This window comes from Lipophrys pholis (assembly GCF_963383615.2).
Source record: "Lipophrys pholis genome assembly, chromosome: 9".
NCBI classification, from domain to species: Eukaryota; Metazoa; Chordata; class Actinopteri; order Blenniiformes; family Blenniidae; genus Lipophrys; species Lipophrys pholis.
This window is the reverse complement of record NC_137639.1, coordinates 21,752,668-21,777,100: the sequence shown is the minus strand read 5'-3', so window position 1 is coordinate 21,777,100 and position 24,433 is coordinate 21,752,668. Positions and strand designations below refer to the sequence as shown.

At 42.0% G+C, this 24,433-nt stretch overlaps 1 protein-coding gene across 3 annotated transcripts; it reads right to left on the bottom strand.

The window, feature by feature from the left end:
* Positions 1–322: 322 nt before the first annotated feature.
* fam131bb (family with sequence similarity 131 member Bb) lies at positions 323–23,750 on the bottom strand (the record flags this gene model as incomplete). 3 transcript variants are annotated; one of them, XM_080471408.1, is made up of 9 exons in its annotated part: positions 23,495–23,750; positions 11,817–11,854; positions 9,289–9,324; positions 8,775–8,877; positions 6,351–6,575; positions 6,036–6,176; positions 4,353–4,675; positions 2,661–2,921; positions 323–1,557 (listed from the first exon to the last, which is right to left on the bottom strand). In XM_080471408.1, the coding sequence occupies exons 1-9, from the start codon at positions 23,520–23,522 to the stop codon at positions 1,342–1,344; spliced, it is 1,371 nt and encodes a 456-aa protein (XP_080327534.1). In that variant the 5' UTR covers positions 23,523–23,750. The 3 variants fall into 3 exon arrangements, with proteins under 3 accessions (XP_080327534.1, XP_080327535.1, XP_080327536.1); XM_080471409.1 differs by lacking the exon at positions 9,289–9,324 and having other exon boundaries at positions 23,495–23,668; XM_080471410.1 differs by lacking the exon at positions 323–1,557 and having other exon boundaries at positions 2,652–2,921; positions 23,495–23,668.
* Positions 23,751–24,433: the final 683 nt, after the last annotated feature.

Here is a 24,433-nt window from a genome sequence, read left to right as displayed (position 1 = left end):
CTATTTTTCTAAAGAAACCACTTGATTCTCTCTCACGTGAACCACGAGGAGACATCAAAAGCAGCAGCGCTCCTGTCCGGTCTCATGTCTCCCGGTACATTCAAAATAGTGGTTATCATCCTCGACTTAACGTAACTACGTCTATCGAACGGAAAAAAGAAAAAGAAAAAAAAAAAAGCAGCTGAGGGTTCGTGTTGTTAAGTGGCTCGGTTTTGGTTGTCGGTGATGCTGAAAGCTTTCCGAGTGGAAACTGGGTAACATCAACAGTCCAAAGGCAACCTCTGATCTGTTGGATTGCATCAGTGCAAAAAGAGATTCGCATATGCAGCTCTGTCTTTATTTCCTCCACTCAAGCCCACCGTAGGCCCACTGCGGCCACACCTGGGGTACTATGGTTTCAGTGCAAAGTCTATACAGTGCTGTATAGTACAGGTACTCCATAGTACTCTGAAGAAACATGCATACAGAGCGACAGAGTAGGAAGCACACTATCTTACAGTACAATCCTTTTCTGTGCAGTGTTTAGGGTGTGCAGTCCCTGGGTTGTGCCTCGGGCATCCTGGTGCCACAACATCATAGAGAAATTCATTTTATTAGACGGTTAAGCGGCATTTCACTGAAATGCTTGAGACTTTCTGAGCCTATTTGAATTACTTTGCTTTGTAATTTTGCATGGGATGATAATAATAAAGCATACTTTATGGGTTTTATGCAACATTTGATTAAACACGATCCAATGTTTTGAGTAACAGCTGTAAACAGAGTAGTTCTCCCATGGGAAAACTGTTATATTTTATCATACACTTATACATAGATTCTGATTTTTTTTTTCTTTTCTTTATTACAAAATTAATCCTATTATAATGTTTCCTTACGTAGATTTTTGTTATGATTAGACGATGACAGGGTTGAGTTGCTTGTCCTCATAAAAAGCATGCATGTTTCCACTCCCCTTTTTTTTCATTTCAACGTGGTCTGATTTCCCGAAAGGGAATACTCAAGTCAGATGGTGCTCTTCCTCCTCCTCCTCCTCCTCCTCCTCCTCCTCCTCCTCCTCCTCCTCCATCCTCCTCCTCCTCCTCACTCTCCTCTTCAATTACCTTTGGGATGTAAGGCTTACAAAGAAGTAGGTGTCCTTTGTTGCATCAGCTCTTGTCTCATTTTTGAGTCCACATCCAAATCTGTTTCTCATCATTTTGAAGAATTCAATTAGTAACCAAAAAGTCGTGTTCTTGATACCTGAAAAGGAACAGATTAATAGATATATGTTGTAATATTACGCTTATTCCTCTCAGACTCCCCGTTCAGTTTCTAATAAGGAGTCTTCTGACAGCCAGGTCCTCAGTTGGTTGCCATGGAAGCAGGCGGTGCCCCGTCCTCCTCTTCCTTCTCCTCTAGTGTCTGAATGAGGCCGGAGGTGACATCGGAGGCCTTCCGCTCTGTGATTGGCTCCGCCGGCGGTTGTCCCGGGCTACTGCCACCGGAGGCATCCCCTTGTTGCGTAGGCGGAGTCAGCGTGGCCGACTCAGGCTCCACACACAGTGTTAGTTCTTCTTCCTGGACAGGACGGGCCGAGAGAAACACACACAGAACGACTGAACACAACTTTGCTTTGCACCATGAATCTGACTCCTAATTGACTAAATAAACTCTGATACATTTTCAGGTTTCCTTTCAATCAATGAGGTTCTTTTTCATAATTCGATAAATTGATTTGTCCTACGAGCCTCTTATCAACATGCTCACCACCTTCATCAAATATGTTACACAAACACACAAATCAACTTGACTTTGTGGAGATATTGTCTTATTAGCTGCTGGGTTTGTTTCTGAACGGTATAAAACTTTGTGACAATTTCTTTCTTGTATGATATTTTGTCTTGTGTGGCTCTTTGGTAAACTATAGTAATAATAGTTAGATGGCACCAGTTCAAACATTTCAGGTTTTCTGACTCAGCAGCTGAAACCTTTTCCATTAAAAAGCTGTATCGTGGTGGTGGTTCGCACTTTTTCCTCACAGCTAGATATCCTCAGTTGGATTTTTGGGCTTAAAGGACTATTTTGTGTGGCAATTACATGTTTTCCTTGTGAATGTGTCAGTTTTTTTTCCTTGTACTCCAGTTTCCTCTCCAAATACATACGTACATCCTAGGAATATTTTCTATTTGTACACATTTGCATAAGCTTAAACGTCTTTCTGTCTTTTTTCTTTTTAATCAATGGTCATTATTTTATTCAAGCTGATGAAAATGACATCAAATGTTTTCATGTTGTCATGAAACAGTAGCCAAAAAGGTGAGAAAATAATCTTTCAGAAAGTAATGAATTTTGCTACTGAATATATAGTTAGTAGTATTAAATATTAACATTAATTAATACAATATTAATATTACTAAAAAGTAATGAATAAATGTAAAGCTGCGGATCGTCTCAGGCTAATAATTGAAGGTCTGTTTTGCAACACACTCTCATGAACTAAAAACCAATCTGAAATCAAATCCATGTTTACACCTTGCAGCGTGCATCGTAAAGGATACGTGAGGTGCAGTCAATGGAGGAAATCTCCCAGTGTTTTACAATGCTTGCTCAGCAAATTACAAAATAAAATATTAATAGGGGAAGAGATCATTTTACGTAATCAAACTCCATCTTCACCTCACCTTGACCTCCTCCTCCTGCTGCTCCAGTAGTGGGGAGTGTTCTGATCCCACCATCTCCTCTCCGGAGGGAACACACAAACTCGGCTCCACCACCGCCGCCACGCCCATGTAGCCGCCGGCTTCCGCCTGATAGGCCTCCATCTGGCCCGTGTTCCACAGATCAACCAACGGAGGGTGAACGGGATGAACCAGACTGTGGATGGTGCTGTTGGGCGTCGCTTGCAAAGAGTGGTTGGCACTGTGCAGCCTGTGCTCCAGAGACTAGAAGGAAAAAAAAACAAGGATGGGATTGTGATTAGGAAGTGTGAGGTTCCGAGCGGTGTGAAGAACAGAGAGAACTGAGATCTGTTCTCCTTTGTAATGTGTATGCCAGCTTTAGTCCATGTTTGATGACACCTTGCTGTGTCAGAGGTGACACAGTGCCGAGTAGTTTTAAAAAACAGTGTTCACAGTACAGAAGAAAATCATTCATTTACACCAGCGGTCCTCAACCTGGGGTCTGGGACCGATTTGGAAGGGTGCCAGAGAAAACAATAAAAACACTCTTCCATGAATCAAGATCAAAGCTCGATCAAGCTGAAAACTAGTAATTGTTTATAGATTTCACATGGTACATGCATTGAAATGACATTTAAAAAAAGTCACGTTTTAAAAAATAATACATTTTGTAGTTTAATGTTTATCAGGCAACTGAATCACATTGTGAAACTTCTGCATGTCTTTCTGTTTCTTTCCAACTCTTATACACAGAATAAAATCATTTTCTACTTTCTATTCAAGTCAAGAACATATACATAAACCTGAACACTGAGATGCTGGAGGTATGTCCCCCCTCTCACTGGAAAAGCGGACACTCCTTACAGTCAGTTCACTGATATATTCAAATTGAATACGATGTGAACTATGAAAAAATGTGCTTGAGCAAAGAATGGACACATGCAAGTTTTCAAATAAATGTCCGATGCTTTTAGAAAGTCATATTTTGGGTACTTTTTTGGCAAATAAAACATTATAAAGTAGAACAGTGGTGGGCAATGCCAAATTTTTACAGAAATCAAGTCTAGATACTTTCCTTCTAGAGATGTGTGACGTTGCTCAGTATTAAGCTTTTCAACACATTTTATCACATATAAATGGAGCATGATGCTTTTTAGATTGAATTTAGAGTATTGAAATACTCTTAGATAACACCATGGGCTGTGGTATTTAGATGAATGCCCAGTATGAGATTGATAATCAATAATACAATTTATTTATCAGCGCCTTTCAAGGCACCGAAGGTCACTGCACACAATGAACATGTTAAAGAACTGCTCTTCGGTGTATTTGCTGTGTAAGTCAGCCATTCCTTGGGCAAAGCTCTTGACCTATGTCAATGGAAATCTAAACAAGAATTTAAAAGAAATAAGCATAAATTCCACAATGTGGTTATTACACTGCCACTGTTATTACTTCATCACAGTGAAGAAATCATTTTGGGGCTCTAAGAGAAACCTGCAAGGTAAGTGTTTTCTGAGGAGATAAATCATGTGTCACAATATGAAAATTACAGCTTGGCAGTTCTTTGAATCCACTCCCTGTTTCTCTGGCGCTAGTTGTGTCCTCAAGGTTAATGCATTATTGTAGTGACTTCGAGCAGCACTAAATCTCAGCCGCACACCACCGAGCCTCCACCTGCTCCCAATCCATCACCTGCTGTTGCTGATACTGCAGGAGCTGCTGTTGCTGGTAGTGTTGGATCTGCTGGATCTGCTGCAGCTGTTGTAGTTGGGTCTGCTGTTGGAGATTGAACTGCTGCTGCTGCTGTTGCTGCTGCTGCTGAGACAGGAAGTGAGCTGCCGCCTGTCCATCGTACCCGTCGGGCCCCATAACGAAAGAGCCAGTAGGGGGAGACGCCACAACGGAGGGATCGTTGTTGATCGGTTCCCAGGCATCAGAGGAGGAGAGGCAGTAGTGGCCCTGGGAGACGTACGTGTGAGGCCACACCTCTGCTGAGGAGTGGTGCAATATCTGATCTGAAAAAAAGAAATGAAATAGCAGCAGCTGCTGTTAAACGCTCTTCAGACTGGGAGAGCAGATGGATGGAAGAACACTATGTGGTTTGGTCAGGAAACGCTAAAAAGCACAACAGACGGAATCATTTTGATCCAGCATCAATAAATATAAAACAGAGGATTTGCTTGAATTCAGTCTTGGCACAGAATACTAATTATATTGTGTTTTAATCCCAGGAAAACATGTATGCTTAATTGATTAGCATGCTTGTATAAATCCACCATTTGGTAATAATGAATTATGATGATATATGCACTGCCTGGACAATATTGTAAAATCAGTGAAAGCAAATTCCAGTTTTGTACATACTGTCGAGTATTATCCAGGGGACAGTACATTCTTTTTTAATATCATATCATAGAATATCATACATCTAGTTTTTGTTTGGATCTTAAGTTTTTGTAGATTAATGTAACTCACTGTGCTGATTCTAACCAAACACATTTGTTTAGATTGTAATTAATATAAAGTTGTGTTGCCAGACTACTCATTAACAAAATGTCATCCCAATTTTAACTTCATTACACTGGTTACTCATACTCCTCAGAGTAGATTTCATCCTTAAGATAAATATTTTTAGGCCGATATGAGACAGGTCCCTGAATGGCCCATCAAGGGTACTCATTAAAATACTTGGACAGAAAATTTCAAAGGATATTTTAAGACTTTGAAGTGTGAATATTCATCCTTCTTGTACATTTATATGAAGTGAAAGCTGCTGAGAAGCATTAAAGTGACCATTTCTAGAATAAACATTTCCTAAATTGGATTTATTTCATACTGTATTTCTCTGAAATATTGACTACTCGCTATTGCACATTAGTGTAGTTCTTCATAATGTGTAAAAACTGACTGTTGAAGGGAGCTGCGTCAATCAAAAGCATTGGCTGGGATGAAGTCATGCTTCACCAAAAGTGAGACGGTAAACATAACATCAGCAACTATCTCACTGTTTAGGATAACTACTCAATGATATTTTCAAAGACTGTCGCACATTTGCCATTTGTTTAATTTAGAATAAACATAGGAAATGTAATTATTACCACATATGTTTGCCTGTCAGACGGATTGTTAAAGGCAAATGTAACCTGCTTCTACTTTCAGGGTCTCAGTGCTATGTCACTTTTTTATTCAAATAAACTTCTTTTTTAATAATCCAGACAATCTCTCATGCTACACCTTCACTATTTTTATTAACTCTCACTCTTATTCTCTGGTTGTGAAGCACTCGGCTTTCTTTCCTCTTTCTACATATCCTTTACCTCATTGTGATCACTTTCACAGTAAGACCAGTAATCAAGTCCTATTTAAAGTCCTTACCTCGACTGGTGATGCTCTCCTGGTTGACCTCGCTCAAGTGAGCCACGCTGCCCTGGTTTGATCCCGACCGCGGGCTCTCGCCGTCCATCGATGACCATGCCATTAGTGTTGCTTCTGAGATAGCGAACTGCTGCAGGATACCTGAGGTCACAAGCCAAAGGATGAGTCAGCAATATTGTGAGGAGCTGCATCCTGTTAATTGGGTGAATATCTGGCATAAATCCAAACAAGTGAAGTCATAAGCTAATAATTTTGCTGATGACAGTTAACAGGCGCCGTGGCCCGACCGCCTCCGACAGTGTGCTTGTGTCCGACCTGCAGCAAAACGAGCCTCCTTCTCTCCATCACTGAGGTCACTGTAAGCGTCGTTCTCCAGCCGCCGCTCCTTTTCCCGCTCTTGGGTGGTGATGCGGGCCTGGGGCAACCCGCCTGCACCCACTGTCGACATGCCCCAGTTTTGCCATTCGATCATGTGAGCGACACGACCCTGGGCCATGGCGGTGGGCTTTGTCACTCTTTCTTTCATAGTTCGTGTGACTCCTGCTCGCAGAGGAACGTGGGATGAGGAGGGGGAGATGAGATGGGAGAAGGGGAAAGAAAACGAGACGGGAGGAGAGAGTGACAGTAGGAGGAGAGGAGGCAGATTGAAGGTTGAGATAACAGAATTTGAGGGAAGCAGTAGAAGTGGGTGAAAAGATGAGTTTTTTGTTGGGAAATTAGGTTATGTGAGGAGCAGAAGGGCAAATGGAAGGGGAAAAAAAGAGAGACAAACAGTAGATCTGTTAGAATCAAGTTTATATTGCCGTTGAGTAATGGAGGTTGTGTATGCCCATGAAAATATGGATATGCAGTAGGATAGGACTGATAATCTGGTTTTACAATCTGATGGACTCTAATTGGATGGTGAGTATTGCAGCTTCAGTAGCACAGACTCTACTTTCAGGACCATACTTAAAACTTTCCTCTTTTGAAAAAGCCATTACTGCCGGCTGAGGTCTTCCTGGAACATTTTGTAGTTACGCAGCAAAGGTTTACATGCCAGGGATACACTCGCCATACACGGTCATGTCACCATGACATGCCACTCACTGTCTGTGGCTCTCTAATCTAATCTGCAATCTCTCATTTCTGTCCCCTATCAGTACCCTCCAGAACGATCTCTGGGAGTAGAATTGAAAGTTTGGATTCCGTACTTCCCACTCTGCAACTTCTTAATTAGCTGATGTCTGTTGATTTCTGCCCTGCTGGTTTGGATCTGCAGGAGATATCCTTTTGGGAAAAGGCAGTTTTTCATTCCCACTGTTGCCTATGCTTACTCATGACTATTTTATTCAAGTGCAAAGTGCAATAAAAGGACAATGTTGTAATTGCTGCCATATAAATTAAACTGAGTTGAATCTGTCTGGGAAAATCCACAACTCATAATACCACAGAAAATGACTGGAGTTGGTTTGAGTATATTATACTGTCTGTTTTCCAGTATCGACACCTCCAATATTATTATTGTGACACTCCAGAGTGTCGACTGTAGCCCAAACCAATGAATTTGGACTGATAATATTAATTTCAACTTCATTTAGTGACAGAAAAGATACATTCTGAAGGTGGTGATTTAAGAAGCATCAATTAACTTTACATCTCCTGCGTGCTCGGAACATACACGTTGTATTATGTTAATGTATTCACAATTGGTAAAAGAGTAAGAGGAGTAGAAAAACCTTATCAGTCAAATCCTGCTTTTCAAATGTCCGCAGATGGATGAGGGTGTTGTGACAATGATTATATGAATAGCTGAGTGACAATGGTTGTGTTTAATGAGACTGAGCCATCACCTGTTGGCTGTACTGGGAGGAGAGGAGGCGATGGATGTGTCTTGTCTGACAAAAGTGCATCATGGGACGGAGCGGGTTAATTGGGGTGACGTGGCCATGTGGCATGAGTAATGAGAGGTTGGCTTGTTGACATGATAGCTTTTTCACACCTCTGCTAAGCTGCGCTGGCTAAGCAGAAATCGCCTCTCTAACTCCGTGCTGTTCGCCTGAAAACTCAACTCTAAGCTGCTGAACTTCCCCTCTCCTTACATAAGAACATAATTTCCAGCTACCATGCTAATAACAACCCATAGTTGCGTAAAGACTGCTCAATGTTTCATGTGACCAACATATGATGACACATACTGTAAATCCCTGGCTGTGTGACTCTCTCTGATGGTGGTGCATGAAGATGAAATTTATGAATAAATAATAGGACAAATCAGTACCACACAACAACAGTGCAGCTGCTGCACTTCATTACACTACACTGTGATAGATTTTACTGCACTCAAATATACTGCATCACACACAACAGCTGAATTTAACCAAAAAAAACACTGCACTTCACTACGCTGCACTTTACTCTGATCAACACAGCGCTTTACACAGTTAGATCCACACTGATTCTTATTGGACACGCCATAAAGTCACAACCACTTAACATTTAAAAAAAAAAAAACCCTACACTTCCCACTCACCTTTTCCTTTGATCAACAAGCTTCATGAAGATGCGTTGTGTGTGCGTGCTGTGTGTTTGCGTTGTGGATTTTTCCCGCCAATGACTCATGAGGAGCTATTGACTGATATAACAGTGTGGAGAGGAAGTGATTCAGGGGAACCCGTTTAGGGTACCATGCTGACTCCTGCGCCCGCAGAGGACGGAGCCAACATGGGGTCGTTTACCAGTTACATCACAGACACACACCTGACACACCTGACAGAGAAGACTTAGCCAGAGCCCCGATGCCATAGGCGTTTGAGTTCCTCTTGAGCCGAGGCAAGATCGATGTGGTGTCTTCCATAGACAGCTAGAGGGGGAGAAGACAGAGGAATGGAGGAGGGGGGGGAGAGCGTGGAGGTATGGATGGTGTGACAGGGCACACAAAGACATCGAGACGGCGTGTGAGTGAAGAGGAGAAGTGATGGAGATGTTGGGTTAATATCAAAGAGGCAAACATTCGCGTCATGACAATCCTGACTCCACGTTACAGTGTGCTTTTTAAAATCGCACTAATAAGTGTTTGTGATTGTGCTCACTACAGTGCACCCGTGCGATAAATCCGCAAGATCGACTACAAGGCTGAAGAAGTGGGGAAGGGAGGCTGTGAGGGAGAAAGGTCTGATCGCTAGAAGGGTGATTGAAAACAAAATAGGTGAAGGAAACAAAAAGATAGGTAGAGGAGAAATAGTAGATGAAGGAATGATGCCACAACACTTACATTGATTCCTTCCCATGAAAATTCTGAACGTCCATGCTGAGAAGAGAAATAGGAGGAGAGAGGGATGGGGAAAGAAGGAGCGGGAAAGAGTAAGAGAGTGACAGGACAGAGAGGATATTGACATGCATTGGGGCGGGAGGGGGACAGAGGAGTGGTTTCGCATCACGCATGCAGGGGAAGAAATAAAGTGAAGGGAAAGGAAAAATAGAGAGAAAGATAGACAAGACTTTCCAGAAACGAGGAAAGGCAAGAGTCAAAGGCCAGAATGACAGAGAGAGGGGGGAGGGCATTAGACAGGGATCAGTTTATATTTGCTTAGTTATGTATAGCAGAGTGAATACGCTTCGGATGAATGAGTTTCCTCTTCAGTTACATGTGCTGCCAAAAACACTGAAAGCCAGCGGGAAAATTGTGTGTGTGTGTGTGTGTGTGTGTGTGTGTGTGTGTGTGTGTGTGTGTGTGTGTGTGTGTGTGTGTGTGTGGTGAGGGCAGATGCAGAGGTCAAAGCGGATAAGCAGGCCCCCAATTATCAATGGTTTTAAGTGTTTTCAATTTCACTATAAAGATTTTGCTTGGAGTTTTGACGATTAAAAATCTTAATAAATGTTAAACTATGTGATCACTGACAATGATGACATAGTGTTGATCGCGTTTTGTGCTACTTACGCTTGAAAGATTCTGTTAAATAGTTCACTAACTGCAGATAGAATCAGATATTAAAGAGAGCAATGTGATCAAGAAGGCATGTGTAACCTCATCTTGAAGTTGAAGGTGGAAAAAGCACCTTTACAAACAGAATCATTAACTTTGCCACGAAAAGCAAAGCGGAAAAACAAAAAACACTGGCTCCAACTTTGAGTTCTGGGGACTCAATTTATACACAACTGCATAAGATCACTCATATATGAATTTGTTCACCTCTTTCAACAAATTCATAGTTCCCTTTAAAATCATTGAATTAACTACATTTATTCCTAATAAAGTTTTGCTAGTATTACTTTTTTGTGTTTTAGAATTGTCCATTCATCACCAGTAACTACAAATATAAACAAAGGGTTGGTGTTCAAATAAAGTAAAAGTAATCTTTTCTCTGAAATCAAATGGTATATAAGAAAAAAGTTGCATTAATTGTAAAGTACAACAATAATCTGTGGCTGATTTGTTCTCTTTTAACAAGAACCCTAACCTATGTGACTATACAAAAAAATAAATAAATAAATAAATAAAAAGATTTATCACTACAAAGTACAATTAGGAATTTTAAAAACACAGTCCAAGACAGAGATTATAACTTGGACAAACTTCAGTCAGATCAAGAATCAATGAATCAAGCAGGCTCGACTCACATACTAAAACAAACAAATCCTCTGCCTCTGCGCTCTCTCTGATGCTGGACAACAAAAAACGGATGGCAGGTTTACAAATCACATGGTTAAATGCAATTTGTTAATGACAATGCCTGGTCAACAAACATGTAAAGGAGAGGAAATTGAATGCAAAGTGACAAATGATGAGATAGCAAGAGACCTGGGTAGTGTTCATTCTGCACACAGCATGTAGTCAGATAACTTGTGTTAATCGATGTCAGCCTCTTCTCGTCCTTTTCTTCACTTCTTTTTTCTTTCTTGTAATTCTATTCCTTACTCCCACCGCCTCCCTCACCCGCTCTCCTCCCTGCTCCCTCACTTTCTTCCTTCCTCTCCTGTCACAGAAAGGGGTGTGATGAGAGATTTAACACACTTGAATGATAAACCTCGGGCCCCTTGAAGGAGCTTTCCTTAGCTCTTTTCCAACAGACTTGACAACGTTGATATACGTGTGTGTGTGTGTGTGTGTGTGTGTGTGTGTGTGTGTGTGTGTGTGTGCGTGCGTGCGTGCGTGCGTGCGCGTGAGGCTGCGCCTTTTTTCCGCAGGACCGAAGGGCATTCTGGGGCACAATTTATAAATAAATGATGCAATCAGTCCACAGTGCATTTGGTGGAAAAGTAGAGCTCTCTACACTTTAGTCCAAAATGGTTCCCTCTCCAGTGTCGTGTCTCGGAGGGATTGGCTTTAGAGAACGGGATAACGGGATCAGTGTAGAGGAGGAGGATGGAGGAGATGAGAGGAGAGGAGAGAAAAGGAGAGGAGTACAGTAATAATGATGTTCAAAAAGTCAGAGGAAGAGTGACAGTGATGCCTGCTGGTCTATTTTGAACCAGCAACGGAGCGGTGACTCTTTCAGGTGAGTAACAAGCCAACAGCGATCAAAAAGTAAGCCAACCAAACCAGCGACTATTCAGTCTTCCAACTACGCCACCCTGTCTCGGGCAGGACAGTGTAGTGGAAGGTGGACAACGGACATTGACAAGACATGAGCAACTTTCACTAATCTACTAGTGATGGCGCCGTGAGGTAGATGGAGCGAGCGCGGAGAACTGCTGTCGCTCGTTAGAGCAGCCACGTTAGCTCCTCGGGTGGAGTGGTGAAGTCCACTGTCAGGGGAGGCCAACGGGATGGATGAGCCAGAGGGACTGCTAAACACTTACCTGCTCTCCATCCTTTTGGACTGGCACACCGTCTGCCGCTGTGAGAAGAGACAGAGAGACAAACAGAGAGAAAGATGGGAGAAGAAAATGTTAATTTTCTGAAGGGCAGCGGCTCAAGCTCCAACAGAAAACACAGTACGTTCCATGAGCTACCGTCGATGAGGCTTTTATCTCATGTTCTGTTTCATTTCTGTAATATTTGTTCTATTTCATGCCCTATGTACAACTGTCTTCTATCAGTATTATCTTTTTAACTGTAAGAAAAAAACTCGCACACACACCGCTTAACAGCAACACAGAAGAAAATCTCAAGGACACATGCAATGCATACACTTATGCTCAAGGTCGCCTGGAAACCATTCAAAGCTCTCATCACCCTGTTGTCATGCAAAAGGGTCATAGGTCCTGATGAGTTATGCCTTACACAGGCTCAGCAAGGTCTGATCTAAATAAATCTAAATATAACAATGAATACATGAGCAGCCGCAAAACATGTTTGTTCGAGTCATTGAACACACAGAAGATCAAAAAAGCAATGTACATTTTTTTCAAAGTCACCTTGGAATGACTCCATGCCCACATAACCCTATTATTGTTAAACGGAGTAAAGAAATCACTGAGTACACGTTAATATCACACCTCAGAAACTTCACAATCTACTTGACCACATTCTGCACCTCTACCTTTCAAACACTTTGTTAGTCATGAATTCGTAATTTCTGGTTGAACCTAAGACAAACTGATGTTTTCCATATTATGAGATTGTAGATATGTTGTTGATCCATTCATCCAGTTTCAGTTGCAGAGCTTAAAACGTAGTGAAGCAATCAGGACTCCATTCAAACAAATGCTTGAAATGTTTAAACCTGTGAATTATGTCCAGAGCATACATGAGAGGACTCAGTGTTTATTAAATGAAGCCTGCTCACCATCTCATATCCTCTATGTCTTATCTTCATGTGACTGTTTCCCTCATCCCTCATTATATTTAGCTTTACTTGCACAGTCTCAGGATGATCACAGATTAATTTTACAACACGATATACTTGTATTACCTGTGCGACAGATAAACCTCCAGAATCATTTGAGATGGACTGACAACACATGCTATTTGTCAGCATTAAGATTTAACCCACATTTGATCAAATTGTTCTAGATGAATAAGTCTGATTGCAGGTATGTTAATATGATAAGTGTGCAACCCACCACCTTCATCATCTCCAGAAGGTCCAAGTTGATTTAAGTAAAAGTTTCTGTTAACCACCTGAAGATTTTACTTTAGCACCGTCATCAGTTCTCGGGCTAATGGTTTTAGATTAACTAAGAGAAAGGTGGTAATGTTAATGCAATTGTTAAATTTCATTTTCTACTTTATTCACTTGATCACGTGTCTGGGGATTATATTGTACTTTCCACTCCACTGCCACATTTAAAATTAGTCTTGGGTTTTGTAATCTCTCATTTTAGACTGTTTTAGTATGTGATTTATTCACAATTTTAATACATCCACAGAAATTGTTTTTCGAACATCTGTGTACGTGGGATAATAAATGCAAAAGTTTTACTTGTAGTATTTTGCATTCAATTTGTTCCTAGTTTAATGTATGTTGATAATACCTTGTGATTGACACCTGAAGATGGTTCTCTTGGACACAAAACCCATAATCAGACATCATAATATGCAGCTGGTTGATTGTGCCTTCCATGTTTCTCTTTATTTATTTAAATTATATTAGTCCAATAATCATCACCTTTGAACCCCTTTCTCCCTTTCTTAAAGAATACCTCTTATCTATTATAAACTTCAGACTGTTTCTTAATGCATCAGTGCTCTTATTTGTCCAAAGCCTTGTTCAGTTAGTTAATCTTTTACAATCTGTTTGTGCATTGTCCATTAAACAAAGAAAATCAAAAAAATGTATGTGTTGTTCAAAGTGATATCTACTTGACACTCAAAATATTTCAGAAGTGAATAATAGTATTTTTTTGCCTCTGCAATTGCTGGAATGTCTTCTAAGTTACATGGGATTCTGACTTGATATTACAGTATTTCTATAACATGGCAGATCATACACGTCGTCTTATACCTGCAGTGTAGATGGGACTCATTTGAAATATGCACTCTCTGTTGGATAAATGAACAGTATTATCCCTCGTAGTTCCTGGCTGTCCAAATCCTAATTAAAACATTGCTTTAATTAGAGAGTGTGCACTGGTAATGGAGTTTAAACATGGCTTTAGTCTCTAGGTGCTCCTCTGAATCAGAGGGTCTGTGCTCTCTGTGTGCAACTCTCTGAGGGGCTCACCGCTCCAGTGTGTGTGTGTGTGTGTGTGTGTGTGTGTGTGTGTGTGTGTGTGTGTGTGTGTGTGTGTGTGTGTGTGTGTGTGTGTGTTTGCTGAGCCAGCCACGTTTCTCACAGCTCTATTTGGCAATCAAGAGCGATTCCTCGGGAGTTCGGAGAAGCATAGCGTTGTAAGCTCTCTCGATGTCCAGTGATGTCTGTGACCCACTGACCCAGTGATTCAGAAACATCAGCTCCACTCTGTCTCTGTTGGGCTCGTAGATATTACCCTTCCCTGTGAACTCCATTCAGTCACATCAGATCACTGCAAGGGCAGGAGACGAGGGACAGGCTTCGTTCCAGAAATCGCCCCTTCTTACTTGATACAGATAACAGCATGAAAACCACAAATCACACCACCCTATTTCAGTTGTATTTTATAGTATTTACTCACAAGGTACTTTCCTTTTGCCTCCTCTTGTAAAGAGTGTGTGAGTATCAGTATCATCTGTGGATGCAATTGAGCTGCCGCTTCCAGGAGGGGTCGAATGTTTTATCTTCCTGTTTTGTTCGATCCAGTTTACCTCAACCCACTTTGTGGGAACCTTTGAAAGTTAGCATCCCGTTTGTTTCTCTTCACACCTCCAGAATTTTCAGGGCGCATAACGTTAGAAATCATTTCTTGGTTATACATTACAATGGTGACTTTACATCAATGGGACCCTCAACTGATTTTAAGTGTTGTAGTCACTTTGTAGGAAATGCTACTCCGCGTGCTTGTGTGAGGGCATGTGTGACACAAAGCATGTTTAATTTATCTAAAGGCAAGTACGGGACTGACTTTAACCTGATGTCCCAGCCTGGAATTGTAGACTGCAGAATGCAGAATGCAAACACCAACTAGCCATAACAATATGACCGACAGCCAAAAACTCTGAATCTCTTTAACATTACTCATCTTAGTATATCCTGCACAGTTAACATTTTGTTATCTAAGTTGTTAGAAGCAAGAAAAATGGACAAGTGTCAAAGATGTAAAAAATTCTGACAAGGGCATAGTTTGTTGACTACATGACTGAATCAGAGCATCTTGGAAACTGCAGATCTTGGTCTGTGTTGGCCAGTGTCTATAAAAGTGGTTCAAGGAAGCAAAAGAGGCAAAAGAAAAGTTATGAGCAGTCAAGACTTATTGAGAGTATTGGCTGGCTTGTGTGGCCTGATCAAACAGATGCAAAACTGAGGCAAAGGTAAAAGGTGGTTCTGAAAAAGTCCCACAGTGGAATAACTGAATCGTTCTAGTTGGATATAGATAATTATGTCGTTTGAGAGAAATATTAACATACTTTTGGTTGATATACAATATCTAAATGTGCACATGTCTATGGCAGGTGGGTCAAACGTACGGCTCATGGGACGACCTTGCAGAGTTTCAAAAGTACAAAGAAGACATTACCTGCAATTTTCCAATAGAAGTAACTTCTATCACTTATTTGTCTTGACAATGGAAATCACAGTAAAATGTGAACCTTTTTGCTCAAGAAATTGCATCAGCACGACTTTGAGCAAGCAAGGTAGCAACAGGATTTTATATTGCACTTACTTTTCTCAAGAGAAACATTTTTCATTAATAATTTATTTTCTCAAGGAAAATAGGTTGTTCGTCAGGTATTGTAAAAGAAAGATGAAGGGTAGCTGTGGCTCAGTTGGTAAAAGAGGCTGTCTTTCCATCGCAAGGTGACAGCCTCAGACACATGTGGAGGTAAAATAAAAACAAATAAGATAAAAAATACTGGTGAAATCCATTTACTTCCATTTAATTTGAATATTTTCAGAATCTACTTCATAATGAAACAGAGGAAAATGAATTATTGCCATGAATTGTAAGTTCGATAGGTTTGTTTTACTGCTCTGGCCACTTTTAAAATCAAACTGGGATGCATGTGGCTCTTTAAACAAATGGAGTTTGACAGCCCCAGTATAATGGTATTAGCAAAACTATATTCAACACACCACTGTAGACTGCTCACTTCCAAACAGCAAAATGCAGACAATCTGGGTTTTCTATTTTCAGAAGGGATGGTCACATTCATATATAAGCACGACTTTCACTATTAGAAATGAACTCTGAGTGACCTGAGAAGGATTAGTCAGGCGTGTTTGATTTTTGGCACTGTGATTTGTGGTGTGAGGTGGTTACTTATTGGCTTGTATCAGTTAGACAGAGGGATGTCTCATTTCTGTCTGGGCGGGAGAGAGTGTCCCAGATTCTCCCCCATCTGGGTTAAAAATCTGCCCTGTAAACACAAGCTATACATGAAATTAAACACCCACATACAGCTGGCTTCCAGGAACATAATGCAGAGGGACTCACATCACGTCAGTCCTCTCTCTTCCTGTCCCTTCCCTTCATAGCTGTTTTAGTGTTTCTCCTCTCCCTCCCACGGCTTCATTTGGCCAGTTAGCAGATTAGCAGTCACTCTAAACACACATTAATCACAATATAGCTCAAGAGTTTTATGTACACACACACACACACACACACACACACACACACACACACACACACACACACACACACACACACACACACACACACACACACACACACACACATCGCTCAGCAATGGAAAAGAAACATTGACTGTACTCATACAGAGTATACCATCTGAAGTCTGTGCACATCATTTTCAGATGCGATAGCGTCAAAGTATGCTTTCTATGTCTATATATTGTGCTGTGATTAGTCAGAGCTGTGTACAGTTCTCAGAATATCTTTATAGATGATGGGTCATAACCCAGCATCTCAGTGATTTCTTCAGCCATGGCACTTGCTGTATTTCAGCAGTCGGGGAGGTGATGCTCTTAGACTCTCAGCCTCACAGCAGCGCAGTAAGCGATTGCGTTATTCTGCTTCTGAAGAGGTAGGCAGGATGCCTCCTTGAAGGAAAAGCAACAACAGAGCACATGACCAAAGCTCTGAGCCAGCTTTTCTTCCCCTGGCGCTCTCCCCCCTCCCACGCACACACAGCGGTGCAGCGTTGGATACCCCCCTGCGGTCATGGGGGAGCCGGGCTTAGCTCAGTCGAGGGGAAGGAGTGAGGAGCGGTGAGGGAGGAAGGGTGGAGAAATCGAAGAGGCAAAAAGAGGGAGCGATGCGACCGTGCGTAACGAAGAGAGAAAGATCTGCAGCGGCTGCATTGTCAACTCCGACTCTGGCTGTAGTGGCTTGACGGCTCCTGCTGAAGAGGGAAGCCTTTGAGTGTCATCTGCCTTTTTTACACCCAGTGCCCCTGCAGCAAAAGCAGTGAGGAGGTAGGGGGCTTGGTGTTTGTTTACCATGACAGCTGCAGTAAGGCTGGTTGCCACGATGGGATACCGGCTTGGATAGCATCCCTCGTGCAGTGATCTGTGCAGATGCGGGGTTACTGAGCCACAGAGTTCAGCAAGAACACAGCTGAGGACCAGAGCCCAGATGGTTGGGAGAGTTTGGTAGATGAAACTGAGCCAAGTCTGCCTCTGGATGTCCAGAGAAAGTCAAACGCGGGATGAGAAACTACCATTAATTTGGTAGAATGGCATGCCCAAATGAAGTGGCTTTGCCTGGAATGCCTCATTAGTCTGTTTGTGTGGACATGCCCTCTTGCAGAGCATCTCAATCACTGACAAAGTAAACAAGTTAGCAGTCATCTGTGGGAGAGGTACCTAAATATCAACCGCATGTAGATCATGGAAAAAGCAACTGCTTTTTAGTATCCTGGCTCACACAAACATCCAGATACATAATGAATATTTAGAAATGAAATGGAAAATAAAACCATTAACCAATTCAGATTTGATAAACAGATGTAAATCTGTACAGGAGAAGAAAATCAAGCATTTAAGTGCACAGCTAATAGCTCTTTGCATGGAGGAAATCTTAATATTCTTTTTCTTTGATATTCAAAGGGGATTTCCATTCTTTAAGAGTATGGCCTCTTTTCATCAGTTGTTAGTAGCTGCAGATAACTGACACAATCACTGCTGGTTGCACATTAATACTGAGTGCATCCACAAATGCACATAAATTCACAAAGCCAAACACCCTCCGCTTCCCCGCCCACACACACGCGCGTGCCTGCACGAACACACACGCACACACAGATCAAATTGTTGGGATGGCATTTTCTGATTCACGGCATTATGGTTCAATTTCATAACTCACTCTGTGGTTGAGTCACATTGTTTAAAGAAACGCCTGCGATCATGTGCCCACACACAGGCCTCTCATTTCTGATCAGTCACACTCACACACAAGCTCAAAATTATATGTGTGCAAGGGCATGCATACACACAACCAGATACATATTTTTATATATGTTGATCTTTTCTCATACAGAGCAATCTAAGCTTGTACCTTGCTTTCCTGTGACAAACATATCAACCAGAGGAACACACACCATAGATGCACTTAAACATAAATCTACAGATGAAGTGCTACATTGGAGTCCTTGACTGTAAAAGCATTCTATTTGAGCACATACACACATATGCTGACACACACGCAAGCAGGTAAGGGTCATCAGGTTTCACTATGTCTTGTGAGGTACTACATCACAGAGTCATTCACCTTGACTGTGTTCTTGTGCACAAGGCTTTTCCAGCCTGGACTACAGCCAATCAATCAGTCACTGCTGCCACCAGATTCACCAGTTTACAGGCAGACTGAAAACTGGCAAATCTGGGACATGGTGTCAGATGTTGACTGTATGTCTGTGTTTGTTTGTGCGTGTAAAGGCATGGTGTAGCGGGGGTGTTTTTAATTTAATGGCAGGGAATTCCTCTATGTGACACGCTAGCAAAAAAAACCCACAGTGATGGAGGAAAGTGTGGAAACAACAGTGGTGCATATACCACATTCACACCCACACATGACATAAATATAGAGCATCATTCCACAAGGGACACATGTAAACTGGAGGTCATTGGCAGGTCCATGTATGAGCATGTACATGCACATGAATAAACAGATGCACACACATAAGCAAAACACACAAGCTCTTCGCTATACGAGTGTATAGGCCTGAAAATGTTTTTAGTTTATTTCAAATGTCATACAGATTTTCTTTGAACGTTTTTGACCTCAACTGTGGTATCTGCTAAATAAGCAGCAGCTAGAGAACCTAAATTAAAAGAAATTAAATAAAACGCAAAAGTGTGATTTATCATCATCAAATAAGAAGAAGAAAGCGGAGTAATGAAAATGACAACACCATGTCAGCACTTGACACGTAATGCTCTTTGCTCCAAACACACAACAGTCTCCTCCAGGAAAGAAAAGCACTGAGGCTTGATACTGAGCCCTCACCATGTACAGCCTCACAAACAGCCTCACTTAGCCAACTGCAGAACTCCATATTAGTGCTTATTGAATCAGTCAACTATGTGTCAGCAGTGGCATCTTGCCAAACTGAACGTAGAACGAGTGAAGAGAAATGGAGTGTGCTGAGAGGCATGGGCAGAGCTTCCACTGGGGGTGGGGGCACCTGGCCATATTATAAAAGGAAATATAATACAAATTGAAAGTAACGTGAACAGGAAGTGTATGAGTATTTTTCATGGTAGAAAACTGAGAACACATGTTGTACGATGTGATAACTGACAATGCTATTATAGTGCTGTTCTTGTTTCACGCCACTGAATTTGTTGACAATTTTGTTGAATGGCTTACTGATTGCAGGTGTAGAAAAGAGCAATGTAGCAGAGAGGACGTAGCTGATATTAATGATGACAGCGGGGATTGGAAAAGTCTTATGAACCCTCTCCACAAAGTGAAAGACTAGACTGAGCCAACAAAACCTAAAAAAAAAAAATAAAGAATTAAAATATTTATTTATACTTATATTGAAGTGAGCCAACCTGCATGTACGCACACACCCACATACACAAATGCTCTGGATTTGCCTCTGTTGAAATGAACATACAAACAGGTGAGATTGATCATATTGTCCCACATTCACACCTTTATTTTCACCACTGCAGGCAGGAGAGAACACGGGAGTTACACGCAGTGTCCTAAATTATACAAAGATTAATGTTTTGAAAAGCCACAGATGTAGCACAGGCTGTAAGTGAAAATAGGAGACTGCTCCTAATGGGTTGGTTTTAGCACAGTGATTACTAATAGCATTATAGACATGTAGAAATGGGATCTATGTCCTACTGTTGTACTAGGGTCTTCAGTGACACTGTGCTTGGGTAGATGTAATCCAAATGTTGCAGACATGATCTACATATGTACTTCACACATGCTGATTCAAAAGCAGAAATTGTTGTGGTTTTTACGTTTCAGTTGCCAGTGCTTTTCACTTCTGACGAGGTTATGGGGAACGTGCATCACCTATTTAGAGCATCTAAAGGCCTTCACTACCTGAACAGATGATAGATGGATGCAGATATTTCATCAGCTGTGCATCCCTCTCTGTCTTCACGTGACCCACTAACAGTTGACAGTGAGGGGTTAAGAGGGTCAAGGTCCACACAGTTTCACCTGTCCTCTCAGACATAACCCAAAACGATGGCTGACATGGACCTGCTGATACCACAATCATAACGGTGCCTGAACACTTCATTGGCAAAAGAAAGGCATGGCAAAAGTGAGTTCACTTGAACTCTGATCTTTACTGTTTGCCAGCCCTTGATTTTCAAAGTGCATCTCACTCACAAACTAATCAATATATATTTCATTGCCAACAAGTATCAGTGAAGCATTTAATGCAACTTCCTATGGGCTGGAGGTTTTGAGAACGTTTGCGAATGCATTCTGTTTGAATACGCACAAACTGCTCACTACTACAAAATTAGAAAGAGCAAAGCAACGACACAACACCAATAACATTGTTTAAATTGATTGCGAAATCTATTTAAAGCAGAGTTGTCACCTCTTGCGTGCACTGAGAGTGAAACTCACATGATTCACTCTAAACTCAAAATCACAAAACACTCCTGCCTCCTCACACTCAGTCGTACATTTTGGTTGAATGATATATTATACTCAATCGCTGATCGAAAGCCAATAAAAGGGATTGGATGAAAGGTAATATTTAAAGCTAGTTAGCAGTTCGAGGCATTTACTTTGAAAGTGTCTCTGCAACCAGAACACCTGTAGCGTTTATTTTCATCTTGCATTTTATTTTGTTTATGCCCCTCAATTTGTCCATCCCCGCTTTGGCTTTCATCTCAAATTACACCCTGAGGATACTACATCAGCCTGCTGAGCACAAATATATCAGTGGCATAGTTTTTGCATCTATAGGTGTGTATGTGTGCGGATATAAACAGATACTGGAGACTGACCATGGAGCACACTCCCTGATATGATGGAGTTGAGAGAGATAGTGTTACCGGAGCATCGACAGATACATCAGGGTTACTCCCGTATAGATAAATGCAGTCCAGCTTCCTCCTGTTGATCCTTGCTTGGCAGCGTGGACTGCAGTTGAGAAGTCCAATCAATAGCACAGACTAAAGCCATTCTCACCCAGGATAAACACAACCACGCCTCTACACCAGCATCACTGCTACTGATTCTGCTTCTTACAAGAATAAAACTCATACTGAGGCACACAAGCTGCTTGAAAGCGCCTGGTTGTCCTCTTCTTAAGTATGGTTTGTTTACACGGTTGTGTTAAGGTTATTGTGCACACAGCTTAGAATAACATTTGAAAAGGGAAAGGAAAGCATCCCTTTATTAGATGTGTAACCTCTACTACATGGGACTGACAGCCTACAGTGTACTTATAAATATTCTCCTTTATCGCAGCCCCTCATCACTTATCTCTGACTCAAAAATGTAATTGCTATTACTAAAACAGCTTTATTGAATTCTTAAGCTTCTGCAAACACTTGTGTAAAAATGAGCATCAGTATTCAGGTGGCTTACAATCAGATTAGTGTGGCACCTTCCCAAAGCCTTCTGTCGACTTCAATCACATTATTTCCAACAGCTGGAGTCACTGAACGTACCGGGTCTTCTGTCTTGCCCTGTGTGTTGACAGAGGATTCCTGATATGCAAAGCGTCACATAGTGTAATCTTCAGGGATGTAGGTGCTTCAGTGTTTCTATTCAGTTCACATCTGCCTTCCTAACTGTGCCAAGTAAAGGTCATTTTTCCCTCTCCGCACTTGCATACTCATACATCTTTTTATCAAGAATTTTTGTTATTAGATGAAGAGATGGTGATACTTTAAAATGAAATCCTGCTTGTAACTGCTCATGACCCCTGTGATTGTCATGCTGACCTCAACGACGCAAAACGTGACTTCCTCCACATGCTATAAATATGTTTAAGAGCATGATGTGCTAAGTGGCAGATTAATATTTAACACTTTAGGAAGTCTGTGTTTATTTTTATCTTTCAGAGTGTTTCATGCAGCACACAAGTGTTAGGAACCTGAACATGCACTGCAAGAAATTAAAGTCATCTTAACACCCAACAGTTTTCCTAAGATAATGATTAATGGAAAAAAAAAAAAAAAAACTCCTGTGCCCCTCTTTGCAGCAGTGTATGTGTTGATGTGTTTTACATGTCAACTACAGATTTGCACAGGCGGGTCCTCACCTGAAAACTCCTATCGATGCCACACACGCTTGTCTACATGTCTTTTGCCCCTCCCTCTCTGCCCTCTCTCCATCACTATCCGCACGTCTACCCTCCTTCCCCGCTCGCCTGCCTGCACTGAAATTCTTCCTCTGCCGCTTGCTCTTTTATCCCCCTGTATCCCCATTATTCATACAAATAATAACAAACTGTGAAAACGCCCCCGACAATGGCATTATCCCGTTCCTCTTTTTCTGCTTTTTCTCCCAGCCATGCCTCCCTATAAATAAGCACTATCACAGCGGTCCCCTCGCCGCCTCTCTCCTCTCCATCCCTCTGCCTCCTACTCACACACATATACATACTGCCAAACAGCATCATAAATCAAGGGATGAGAGAGGGGGAGGGAGGAGTGCAGAGAGGTGGGGGATGCAGCCCCACACACACACACACACACACACACACACACACACACACACACACACACACACACACACACACACACACACACACACACACACACACACACACACACACACACACAGTAGCACATTTTAACACATATTGACTCTGACATCCTGCCTGTAAACTGTGTTTGCCGCCTCTGTGGCCATACATCCACAGCTTGCTCGTACACATCACAGTGAGAGGGAGAGAAACGGCTCCCATACATAAACACATTAAGGAAAAACTGTCTCTACACAAACCCTTGCTCCTGCAGGACCCCCGTCCTCTTTCCACTCTACCTATCCCCCCTCACCGCTCACCCCTCAGCTTCCCTCTAGCCCGCAGTAAGACAGCGTAGAGAAGCGGCGCTTACTCAGTCTCCTGGAGCCGATGCATCCCATGGTGTATTCACAAAGGCCCTGGACACAAGCGTGAAAGTGTTACCCAGACACCGTGCATTCTCCTTCTTCCTCCTGCGACTCTCTCTTTCTCTCAGCTCTAGCTTCTTTTTCTTGCTCTCCTGTGCTCTCTCGTTTTCCCTTTTCTCCCCTGCGCTTGCTCAATCTCTCTCCGTCTCTCTCTCCCTCTCTCCCTCTCTCTCTCTCTCTCCCTCCCTCTCTCTCGCTCTCTCTCTCTCTCCAGTGCAGTGTCTTAGAAGAGATCTGGTTAGTAAGTCAGTATGCCTGGGGGAAACAGATTAGGACTAAATAAAGATGTGAGGTATTATTGGAATTGTAAAAACAGATGGGTTTTTTTTTTATGGATTGTATCATCATCACTAATGTCAACATCACAATGTTACCTGTACAAATAATTGTATGATATTCAATTAAAATTGCTGCAATGTTGACATTTTGACAATTTGAGTTACGTTGCCTCGTAGGATTAGACAATATGTACACAGACACAAGCTGTGAGAAATATGAAAACCACACCGTTTTGACTGATCGTGTGTCTTTGGTTGCCACCACTAAGATCAATAGCTCAGTGCCGAGAGTGCCGGACTGCCTTTGTTGTAGATATCTCTGCACTGCTGTAATATTGTTGGGCTAAAATGGGGGATTCTCTCTGTCTCCCTCTCCTGTGTGCGTTCAGCCTAACAATGCACTGCAGCGGTTTCCTCGTGCCTCTCCCCTCTCATCCTCCTCCTCCTCCCCCTCCCTCCCTGTCTCCTCCCTCCATCCATCCCTCTATCCCCTCCACCAGCTCCCTCAAAAATTGCACCCATGTACACCGATATTAAACAATCCAGAGGAGGAAAAAAAAAGCGGCAGAGGGTTTTCCTTCGCAGTCAAGCTGCTGCTGAGTCTCC